General features: G+C 39.2%; 1 protein-coding gene across 1 annotated transcript; it reads left to right on the plus strand.

Moving 5' to 3' along the window:
• Nucleotides 1-229: 229 nt before the first annotated feature.
• On the plus strand, nucleotides 230-11,990 carry LOC109632061 (lysosomal-associated transmembrane protein 4B). Its single transcript, XM_020091169.2, has 7 exons — nucleotides 230-486; nucleotides 1,360-1,471; nucleotides 3,246-3,319; nucleotides 3,637-3,759; nucleotides 3,925-4,023; nucleotides 6,701-6,796; nucleotides 10,770-11,990. Exons 1-7 carry the CDS (start codon nucleotides 391-393, stop codon nucleotides 10,848-10,850), a joined length of 681 nt encoding a protein of 226 aa, XP_019946728.2. The 5' UTR covers nucleotides 230-390; the 3' UTR covers nucleotides 10,851-11,990.
• The last annotated feature ends 516 nt before the right edge of the window (nucleotides 11,991-12,506 follow it).

Genomic DNA, 12,506 nt, shown 5'->3' on the forward strand with positions numbered 1-12,506 from the left:
AAAAATACATAAATTAAATGTTAAAAATATGTGCGGGCTATATATGGTAGAAACCAGTATTGTGAAAACCACACCCAAATGTGACAACATTTTAAAACATGCAATACCTTCAGTACACGTTATATATCAGTATAAAAGAGAAAATTCGATATGTATATTTGTATGACAAATCGCAACACAGATATCAATGTCTTACTTTGAAAAGGACGTTTCCTGTTTGCCTGACGCTGACTTGACGCGTCTCTCGGCGAGGAGCGGCGGTCAGTTCGGAAGCAGTCGGGTCCCGTTCGTCATTCCTCGGCGAGCTTCGACGCTCGGCGGACGCTCCCTGGAGAGCGGGCTCCCTGTCCCTTGATGCCCGGCGCAGTGCTGTGAGACAGCGGACTGACGATGCTGATCTCCCCGTGGGACCGCTGGTACTCCACCAGCTGCTGCCTGTGCTGCCATGTCCGCACAGGAACCATCATCCTGGGAGTCTGGTACATGGTGAGCACCGCCCGGTAGTTAGTCCCTCACTGCTCCTGTAGACATCCAGTAACACTATCACCAGGGAAAACACCTTTGTGCTAATGATGGATTTTACTGTAAGAGCCTGAGCTGTTCTTATTTGCAGAAGAGGAGTTCATTAGTTTTCTTTAAAGACCACATCATAGCAGAAGTTCTCAGTTTGTTGTACTTAAAGTCACTGAGGTGGTAACGTGGACATAAAGGAATTATTTAACTTCAGGTGGAAAATAACTCATAATGTTTGGTTATTTCACACAATGAAAACATGAACATCTACGTATCCTCTTTGTTTCACTGTTAAATCTAAATGTGGAATATATCAATGAACTGGTGGTTAGTGAATGCACATGAGAAACACTGCAAGTGGAAAAATCCTCTCTCTGCTTCCTATGAATAAATTAGCAGTGGGCCTCTTCAGGTAGCAGCCTTTGTGTCAAGCTGCCAATTGACTGCAAAGAATTTTCCATTGCATCCACCTGAGCAGTGGGGATGTATGAGTCATCTGCATAATGAGCTGCACCAGCCAGACCAAAACAAAGACGTGTCTGCAGAACTTCCAATTTAATATAACGAAACTATTTCCAGGGACAAAGTTAAATTGATTGTATTTAGGTTTGTACAGTTGTTGCTTATGGAGAGGGACATAGACCACCCTGCAGCTTGTTGAGACGAATCCATGTATGCCAGGTCACAGATTTAGAAAGCTTAAAAATACATTCAGCATCTGCACCTTTTCAGGCTCCTGTTCCTCCTCCTCCGCTCCATCTCCTGTCCATATTTCCCCTGTCTGTCTGACTGTCTGTCCATGCGGTTGCCTTATCTTTATCTGACCATATGTCCCTTGTCCCTAAGCTCATCAATGCTGTGGTGCTCCTCATCCTGCTCACAGCCCTCAGTGATCCTGAGCAGTACCACCTGACCAGCGCTGAGTTGGCTAATGACCTGGATGTCATGGACGATGCCAGTAAGTAGCCCAGAGGGCTGGTGCTTCACAGAAAATGTCCCATATGTAGTCCCACAGTTAAGTGAGGAGAATAGCAGAGACACTGCTGTGCACATCTACTCATCATTACTTGTACTATTTTTAATAAAATGCATCAGTGTCCTCTTGCTCATCTGTATCACAAATACCCAATATATATACAATATGTAGGCCTCTTATTTTTAAATTCACCCAATTATCCAATTTTTATATTCATATCATATTATATATGATTTAGAATTTACATATATATATACGTGTGTGTGTGGTTTTTTTTTCAATATCTCCTTATACTAATGCACAAATAAGTCTCATCACAAATAATATTTCCGTGGGATCAATAAAGTTTCTCTTATTTTAGTATGCTCTAGTTTCTGCTACACGTAATGACGTCTACTCTGTAAGAAAAACCCTTTCTATTCTACCTGAAACTAACTCTCCTGAAATTGACTGTGACAGATGACTTAATCTCTGCTTGTGGGGTGAAAGGTTCAGTCGTGTTGGCAGGCAACTGACTAATGGAGGGATTTATTATTGTTGTTAGAGGGACCTCACACATTTGTCTAGACGACATGCAGCGTTTCTTTTTGGATCTAACACCCAAAGCCACAGACACGCAAACCTAATGAAAAGCCTTCTTAACAGACCGGGTGTAAACTGGAGCAGTCTGACTGGAGATGGCTGCTGGTGACCTCTGATTGGGAATGACTGTTATGTCCCAGCTCCAGTGGATTCGGTTTACGATCCCTATGATCCGTTAATTCGAATTAGATTAAGAATTAGAAAGTCATTGCACAAAATCAATATGCCTGGAGGTGCAGGCTTTAGAGTCCCTGTAATGTTGCTCTGATCTGACAAACAACAAGATGAGCTGACAATTACTGTGTGATCGTTTACTCTCTCAACATCCAATGACTGTCCAGAGACTTGTTGTATAGCATAATATTTTCCTCCCCCAATGATTAAACTGATGATTGTAGTGATTAATGAAGACTCTGCCTCGATACAGGTGATCCTGCACAAATCGATCAATCGACAAATCCCCTTAAAAACTGCTGTCACCTGGAAACAAGTTGTCAGAAACCCGAGAGACAATGGAGTAAAAGTCAAATACACGTCACATTGTAATGAAAAATAATGTAGTTAGGTAATATAAAGCAATTGTAGCTCTTTAAATGTAATTGCTTCTGGTTTAAACTATCTCAGTCAGTGACTTTTGAGACTTTCTGCCTTTTCTACTGATTACATTTTATGTGTTTGAATAAATACTGTTTGATTTTTACAAAGTCTGCTGAATTAAATTCCATAAGATGTGGTACACTGCCTCTCTGGACACTTTTAAATGCTTTTATTAGCAAATGTGATTCATACTGTGACTCAGAACTGCAAAATATCCAGCATCAGTTATGTTGTCCATTTCTAAATGGCTTTTCAATGGGTCAGAGAACTGTTCTTCCATCAGATTCACAATCTGTGGTGAGTACTGACACATGGTTTTTGATTTTGCCTGCTGCTGTCATTACGTAACCGATCTGTTCTGTGGTAACATGACACAACGTTGTGTTATGTTGAGTTGATATGAGGTCAGGCTGACATGAAGCGCATCACAGGGCAGAGTCAATTCCTTGTTTGTTTGACAGATGCAACATGTTATTTGTCTTCAACACACAATTTGTTTTCCCCAGATCAGCAGGACATGACGATAAAAAATATTTATAATATATATTTTCTAACTTAAATTTCCTTTCGTCTCCAGACATGTGCATCGCCTCAGCCATCTCTCTGCTGATGATTCTTATATGTGGGATGGCAACATATGGTGCATACAAGGTAAACTGATATACTTAAACAACGCGCACAGTTACACACTGAACCTGTTAGTCTGACAGCGTGAGTGTTAATCAGAGAAGTTTCAAGTGTTTATTTCTGTAACATAAATGCTTTTCAAAGAGTTTCAATGAATTATTAACAATTGCCATGCACGCCCACACTACATCTATTTTAGAGTCTTTGTAAACAGACAAAATCTCCTTGCGACCCAGTTTGAGGAATGATTTATGTCCACAGTGTCGGTTTGAAAGCTCAGCTCGATTCTCCGCTCCCAGATGAATATATCAGCCAATCCTGAATGAATATTTCTGTTTCAGCTGCGAGCCGCTTGGATCGTCCCATTTTTCTGCTACCAAATGTTTGATTTCGGTCTCAACACCCTGGTTGCCGTCAGCATTGTGGTGTATCCAAACACGATACAAGACTACCTGCAGCAGCTGGTGAGAGACCTCAGGTGTTTTCCTCTTTACAGGTGAAGTCAGTGACATCGACCAGCAGGATATAAACACCTATGTGGTTCAGACAGGTTTCTGCAAACATCTCATTTTTCATTTCACATGTCACATGATTTCTGATGCTGTGTTGTTTTTCTGATTTGCGTGCAGCCTGATAACTTCCCCTACAAAGAGGACATCGCTGCCCTCAGTAATGTCTGCCTGGTCCTCATTGTGCTGGTCTTCATCAGCTGCATTCTCGGCTTCAAGGTAAAGTTTTCTAACCTTAGGTTTCTCCTTATGTTGAGCAGGATTTATGGGAAGTTTTTTGACAAGAGCCATGTATCACACAGCACTGTTGAATTAGCATTTTTACCGTTTCTCACCTAAAGTAAGAATAGCACTAATCAGAAGTTATGGCTGTGTCTAGCCATCGCAGTGAGACAGCGGGGGCAGCATGCACAAAACCCACGACCCTGAAACTGAAGCAGCTAAATGGAATTCAGCCATTATTACTTTTATCTTTTAGCCCTGTGCTTTTTCTACTGTGACATATCTAAATGTCCTGCTCCTGCTCATAGACTGTTTATAAAGCTGGACAACATGTGTCCACTGTGTCCTCCCACTCTCCGGAAATGGAGCTAAAATATATCTGACATGAAATCCTGCCTCTTGTGCGTTTGGAGTTTCAGTCTGCGCAGTAATGATCAGGGGAGGAGCCACATTAGTGATACACCAACCATCAACCAAATAGGAGCTGTCAATCATCTTTTACCCAGTTTTATACCAACAAATAACTCATTAAAACAGAACCAAATGGAAAAAATAAGCATTCATACATATATCAGTTTGATAAGATTTAGATGAATGGATTTAATGTGTACCTGATGTGTACCCATCCATTAACCTGGTGGCAATAGAGGACACTCAAGATTCACTTATAAGAAGCCGTCATGTAGTCTTTCTTCTCTGGTTCTGACTCAAATGGGATGGATTGCTGTGACACTTGGTGCATACATTCATGGACAGCGACTGTGGTGATCCCCTGACTTTTAACTAGCGCCATCATCAGTTGATCCACGTGATCACACACCTGCAAATACATCAGTTGTACTGTATGGTCAAGTTGGCATGCTCATATGCTAGGCTAAGATTGTGAATGTGCTGAACATTACACCTGTTGAATGTCAGCTTGTGAGTTTTGTCAATGTGAGCATTACTATGCTTATAGAGCCTGAAAGCTGCTGGCATGGCTGTGGGTTTATGGGATGGATGAGCAGGTTAGTCTCGCTAATTTGTAAGAGGCTTGACAAAGACAGATGATCTTTGTCAGATACAGCATGTTGTTGTGTGTTGTTTTGGTGATGATGAAACCGCAGTGGACAATAACATGTTTTTATCGTCATCGATGAGTGGGTTTAAATGAGCAAAGACCATGTAGAACACTCAGATTCTGTATCTAGCTCAGTTGTGAGGTCTGAGGTGATTTTAGCCTGATGGAATGATTAGTTTTGCTTAATCAATATCATAATAACTGCAAGTATTGTTTGCAGGGGACCTGGAGGTAAATTTAGTCTCTGTTGTTGCTAATGAATATCTAAAAATCCCTGAGGAGGCTGAGCTTCTTAATTGGGTTACTATAGAAGTTAGAAGGCTCAGTGTGGCTTTGGTTCATGTAAGTGGACGGATGGAGCAGATGGTGTTGTGTTAGGCTGGACAGATCCAGCAGCAAGCTGCCTGATGAGGCTGGATTATTATTGGATGACAGAGACCAGCAGGAACTTTGCTTCTTTACAGTGATTTCTAACTCTCAGGTAGATGCTGAAAGCGAGAATGAATTATAATTAAATTTGAGTTTTTATCTAAAAACATATTAGTAGGCTGTACAATATGACTAAACTCGTTATCCAAAAATAGGTGATTCAATATCATAAATATTGTATATTTGATATCACAATATAAATCATTTTCAATTTGAAATTAATAAAATTAGTTCATGGAAGGCCCATTTCTAATTAAATTTTGAATTATATACTTAAAAGGTATATGTGATTATTTTTTCTAGCTTTAATATTTACCTCTGTGTAAACTTTCACAAGGGATGAAACAGAATAGAAACTATGAAGTTGTTATACAACTTTACATTTTACACTTGCATCACAGCTTCACACGAGACAAAGTGACCTGATTGTATTTGGAGCAGCTTGGTAGAGTATTTCAATATTAATGTTGAAAATACTGTTTTCTTGAAAGTACAAATCTGCCTCAACTGTCCTTAAAATCTAGAATATAAAGATACAATATATTAATTCATTAGTTAATATACTCTGTACCATTAATAGGGCGGCTTTGGCTGGGGGGTAGAGCGGTCGTCCTCCAACCAGAAGTTCGATGGTTTACATGTCAAAGTGTCCTCGATACTGAACCTCGAATTTCCCCTTCATAGAACGTGTGCTGCTGATTGATGCACTGTATGAATGTGTGTGTGAATGGGTGAACGGCAAAAAACTGTACTGTAAAGTGCTTTTAATGTTGATCAAGACTAGAAAAGCTCTATATAAATACAACCATTTACCATTTAAAGGTTCAGTGTGTAGAATTTAGTGACATCTGGTGGTGAAGTTGCATGTTGCTTCTGAATACCCCTCACCTTACCCTCCCCTTCCAAACATGACAGTTCTCATAAAAACTCAAAAGGTGTTTAGTTTGTCCAGTTTGGATTACTGTAAAAAACATGGCGGCCTCCATAGGATCCCGTCCTTGGAAATATAAACACACACACACACTAGTGAAAACATCACTAGGATTATTTTATATTCAATTTCTGCCAATGGATCCCTTTCACCTAAATCTGACACACTGGACCTTGAATAGATTATATTGACATTTCATGTTATGCAGTTCAAACTTGTCATCTGTTTTTTTTTTTCTTTCTGCCCGGTATCAGGCTTACCTCATAGCATGTGTGTGGAACTGCTACAGATATGTGAATGGCTGGGGTTCTTCTGAAATCCTGCTCTACGTTACAACCAACGACACCACGGTAAGTCACCTCTGATGAAGTCTCACATTGCTATCATGGGTTCAGAGTTTAAAATCTGGGTTTAAAGATTAAAGCTGGTGAAATTAAATGATTGAAAAAATATATTCCTCAAATTGAAAATGAATATAGAATATTAAAAACAGCTGGGCAGTTCAGTTTTCTTGCAAACTTTAGTCAAACAGGAGTAAATGGTACATTTGTCTGGGACTATTTTCAGTGGTGGATTTATACAACAGTTAATCAAAAAACTACATTCCTAATAATGAACTAGAGCCTCATCAATATATTAATCTGGTAATTTTATTAACCTATGTCAACATTTCAGATACATCAGCATTGGCGGCAGGATTTTTTAAAGAACATTATTCAGAAAAAATATATATTCAGTCCATCTGGAATGAGCCCTTTGAGCAGCTGAACAGAAACAATGAAACAGAGTAAATTCATTTTCTCTACAAATGGACCAACAAGAAAGTACAGAATAACACGACATGTCATTTTAAACAGAAGTAACATTTTGCTGAGTCTATGCTCCAATTGTGGGATAAACAAACCCTGTGGAAGAAAAGAACATTTCTTCTATTTTTTGTCCTGTTAGACCACCTGTGAGAGTGTTCAGCACATTTTCCAATGAGCTGTTCCTAACATCTTGGTGAAAAGCTCAGTGATTGTCTGAGTGTTTTCACCTCAGCACTAAAAACATGTGCATTCCTCTTGTGCTGTATACAGCTGGACAAATACTTCTCTCTCTATATAAAACAATTTCTTATAAATACAAATGATGAACGAGTCAGCAGATATTATTGAAATATTGAAATGAAGAGGATCGAATGAGAAAACAAGAATATTAATAATAACAACAATAATGCTATTAATAATAATTATAAATACATTTAGTTAGTTATAATAACTATATAATTAATTAATATAGTCAATAAACTTTATGTTTCACCTCTAAAAACAGGTTTATTAATTGATTTGATAGACAAAGTAGAGAATGCAGAATGGCACTGTGTAGAGTGTGTACCTCCACCAAGGCACAGCAGTTCCCTTAAATTCATTCAAGCTGCACCTAATTTCACACACTCATAGATATCAGTCGGATTTTTTAATTTAAAAAAATGTTAAAGAAAGTGGAAAAAAAAGGTTTTGTGGTAATTCTGCTAACAATCAAATCAACCAACATACTAACGAACCAACCAGCCAATAAACAAACTTAAAAACCATCACTCTGCATGTTTTAAATGTTTTAGATCTTATACACTCACATTATTATATAGTTTATGAAATCATTTTTTTCATCTAGAGATCCATCATAAAACATATCTGATCTTGACCAGGAGCCTGTACTCCAAGGCAGGATTTGTGTTTATTGGGGTAACTTCAGGTTTACTTCAGGGTTTTAGTATGACAACTCGTTCACTTCTTATCACCATTGCACTTGCTGAACAGCTGACTTCAGAGACCGACAAAACCCTTTAATGAGTATCTTTATGAAATATAAAGATTCTCATCAGAGGGAATGATAAACCTCTGTCAGCTGCTGGAGCCACATATATATCCAACCCGACACCTATGGGAGATACCTGCTCACTGTGGGTGATGCTGGAGTTTATTCTTCATTTGCACCCAAGTGAGCTTGAACCCACCAGGGTTGCACCTGAAAGGCTAAAACTGTCCTAAACACAATGAAAATACAATTTCACATGAATGTAATGGAAACACAAATGAATGTATAGTCAGATCTACTTTTTCCCTTATGATAGGATAGTTTTACTATAAAAACATTATATTAGGAAAACAGTAGGAAAACCTGGGTTGACTTATCGAGTTGATCAACAGCTTTGTGTTAGGTTAAGTTAAGCCGGACCACTGAAAGATATTTGGGATATGCTGACCTCGCTTTATAGTACTGGCCTCTGCTGCTTCTTTCATGTCTAAAAGGCAGCAAAGCAACTCCCATGGAAAAAATGATCTCCTCGTTCAATCCAGAAGTCACGTTTTTATCATCTGTGCAGGTTTGCTGTGCTCAGGCCAGTCTAGCAGCTGTAAAATCATTGTGTTGAAGAGGGGAAGGAAGTTGAACGCTGAGATGTAGTAGTAAGTAGTTTTATGCGGTCACAGTAGAACGGATGAATGAAGAGACTTGGAAGAAGAGATGAGACTCCATGCTGGCAAAGCCATTATGATGGGGGCTAAAGTACAGTAGTAATACAGTGAGGTCTGTCTAACTGTACTGGGGTCACCGATCGGTGTCCTGCTGTCCGGGTCTGGCCCTCGGATTGTGACTAGCCTGCTGCCCACACATGTATAATAACTAACACTTTGACAGAAAGGAGAAGGAAACCAAGGCTGTAAAAACATGAATGACATGTTATGACTATCTGGAAATATGGAACAGTTAAGCTGTGAGCTGTGAGCTGTGAGCTGTGAGCTGTGAGCTGCCTGCTCCATTAAAACTGACATCTGACCTCGCAGTCTGCTGGGTTTCACAAGTACTTGGTGAAATCTGTTCTCTTCAGTCGGCAGCTTAAGACTCCTCAGGGTGTAACATTCCACACGATTTGAAACAATCCACTGCACTCGTCAGCTTTACACACTGTGCAGCTTCATGTGATGTTGAAAGAAACAGAAACGTCCACACAGGCTCATAATGTGTAAAACACCTGAGCTGTAAGGAGAGAAGCAGGAGGCCACTCTCTGTCTCTCTGACATCATTAGTGAAAAGGGCCAGAAAAACACTGCCCCTTCATTTCCTAACATTTGCCTCACCTCTGTGGGTGTGTGATTCAATAAAAGCTCACACGCATGTTTGTGGCTTTTGGACAGCAGCTTGCATGGCAGTATATCACTTATACAGTGGTTAGGTTGATGCTAATTCATTCCACATGAACAAAATACCTGCACATACAGAGAAGTCACTCACACAGTCAGGTACTTTTTTGGTATCAAAGGAGCAACATAAAGTTAGCAATCGATATAACTCATAGAACAGAATGAGTATAACTGTTTTCCAAGGTTTGTAAAGATGTGGGAACAGGGTTATCATCACAAATCTGAGACAAATGGGAAAATGCTGCTGAGGGGTGAATGTTTGGGAAAGTCAATATACATTTCAACTGCAAAATATGTTTTCTACTGTAAGGATAGGTTATTCATTTACATGTTTGGCAAATATCTGATCTTACAGTAAAATAGCAGCTTGTAGTGACTGCAGCATTATTTTATGATTATATTTTTGTATATTTTGGAACACACAGCACTTGGTTTAATGTAAATAAACACATGAAGTTGCTGCAAACTTGTTCTGTATGAAACAAGACCTTTTTTTTTCTCTAATCGTAACCAAAGATCTTTCATTATACCCAAATCTCCATCCTCATGGAAATCCACGGCTGTTACTAAATATTCATTCAAAAATATGTTCTCTCTGAACATAATACAACCAGTGATCACACTTCAGTCAGGAGAGACCTCAACTCTAGAATAATCAACATTTTAATGCAGTTTATTTGGAAATCTGACATTTACACAGAAGAGACAATTATATGTCCAACATCCATGTACAATTCCTGATTCAGTAAGTTGCACATAGTGTCATTCCTTGTTTACTGTTAGTTCTAAAGCTTTGAGCAAAGCCACACATCTTTGAATATGGTTTGAAAATGGTTCCTCTTTGAAGCACAATGTATTTCAAAAAAGCTTCAATAATTGGCACAATTTGTCATTTTTATTTTTTTCTCTTAAATGTTTCATTTTCTCCAAAATTCATGTTTTCCCTATTTATTTCCTATGTTTGGAAATGCACCAGAGCCGCTGCCTCATTATAACATTGCAACAAAAACAGGCTCAGAGACAGAATTTTCACAACACTGCAATTGATCTTACTGATAATGAATTATTCTTGTCTGGTGAAAGAACAACTCATACTGACCAAAGGCTGTTTTTGCTCTTCTTCGCTCTTCATCTTCAGGTGCTGTTACCTCCGTATGATGACAGCGCCAGTGTCCCTCCCAAGCAGGCTCCTCCACCCTACCCCACTGCTACAGCTTGAAAACATTCCCCAGGATGCTGCTGAACGCACCCTGTCCTTCAGAAAATCCCAGAAAATCTTACGCACCACACTGCCTCTCTACGCTCACTTTACAGTACACCTCACACATGCACGTACAAGATCATGTCACACACATTATGCACACACCACTACCTTACTATAGCCCCTGGTCCCTTCCTGTTATTTGTTGTTAAACTCTTAATCTCCCTGTAACTTTTCCCTGTATGTTTTCTGTCTCTGTGTTATTCCAGATATAATGTGCTTTTTAATGCATCTGGGTGAGGTGACATATGAATAGAAGTAGAACGTTTGATAGACGATAGATTCCATATATTTGTATTAATTGTATTTATGCTCTGTGTGTTTCTGTGATAGTATTTTGGGAGTCTTAACTTTGATATTCATATTGAACGTATGCACAAGTGCAAAAATGATGACATTAATGTGTCATGAGTCATCATAAGATTCCTGTTTGTCCTGCCTCTGCTTGTGATCAGGGTGGAATTGCCTTCATTCATAACTGTTTCTCTGATGGGGTTCACTTTACAGAGCCTTGTGTCCCCTTGACTGGAAGTTTTCCTAAAGTAATGCAACTACCTGTAATCTGATGTGACCTTACAGCAACCTAGTGTATATAAAACATATCACCTTCTCCTACTGTTGTATTCAACTGCTGACACAACTGTCTTCTGTTAGAAACATCAGGAGCGGTGGGTTGTGCTGGTTGACCCTCCTCACTTTTAAAATGTAAACTGTGTGTTTCTACTGAAATGTCTAGAGCTGCTATTTATCTATTTTGACAGCGCAGACATAGCACTGATCTGGAATCAGTTTGCTCTTTGAAGTCACTATGAATGAGTCGCTCCTGGGAACCTGTTGCTGTGACTGCAGATCAGGCTTCTCTGCATACTCAGGAGCTCAGTAAATATGGACGCTGGTTGTGGTTTTTCAATTAAACTAACGGGAGCGTTTGGTCTGTGTAAACATGTGAGTCTGTTCCACCAGATGCAGTGATATTGGCAAGCTGCTCTGTGGACGCAAAATGTCCTGTGAGGACACACAAGTCAAACTTATGGACTGCTGCTGGATGAAAAATAAAGATGTAACATTTATTTGTCTATTAAAATCTAATCTCACCAACTACGGTTTGTGTTTTATTTTGATGGTGACACTTGAATCAAAAAGAGGTTTGTGGTGACGCTAATGTCATCGAGCAAATTATTAAACTTGCACCTAACACAACTGACACATATTATTTGAAAGGAAAATGTTTCTGCCACATTATGTCCTCCACCCTAGCCCTGGAAATGATTCCGAAGATGTGTATAAATGTGTTCGTCATGACGCGGGTGGCGCCACCACAATGGGTGACAGTGTAATGATCGTACCTACTGTGTATTTCCATAACATGCCGCTTCAAAGCCTTTGACTGGGGATATCAAGAGTTGGTCCATGTGTGACTTGAGAATTTAAAACACATCTTTCACAGTGATCTGCAGGAAGCTATTGATTAAAGGTTATTACTTTCAATATATTTGTCCTCAGATTCCTTAGTTAATTATCATGATCAAATTTAAAACGTGAAATGTTCCAGACTCCACCTTACATACATGTGAAATGTTTCAGACTCCACCTTACATACATGTAAAATGTTTC

The sequence above is a fragment of the Paralichthys olivaceus genome, chromosome 13 (assembly GCF_024713975.1).
Source record: "Paralichthys olivaceus isolate ysfri-2021 chromosome 13, ASM2471397v2, whole genome shotgun sequence".
Lineage (NCBI taxonomy): Eukaryota > Metazoa > Chordata > Actinopteri > Pleuronectiformes > Paralichthyidae > Paralichthys > Paralichthys olivaceus.

Excerpts from the sequence above, each read along its gene's own strand:
- LOC109632061 (XM_020091169.2), top strand. The coding sequence starts at position 391 with ATGCTGATCTCCCCGTGGGACCGCTGGTACTCCACCAGCTGCTGCCTG. Across the intron at positions 487-1,359 it reads TCCTGGGAGTCTGGTACATG|CTCATCAATGCTGTGGTGCT; the intron begins GTGAGCACCGCC and ends CTTGTCCCTAAG. Across the intron at positions 3,320-3,636 it reads CAACATATGGTGCATACAAG|CTGCGAGCCGCTTGGATCGT; the intron begins GTAAACTGATAT and ends TTTCTGTTTCAG.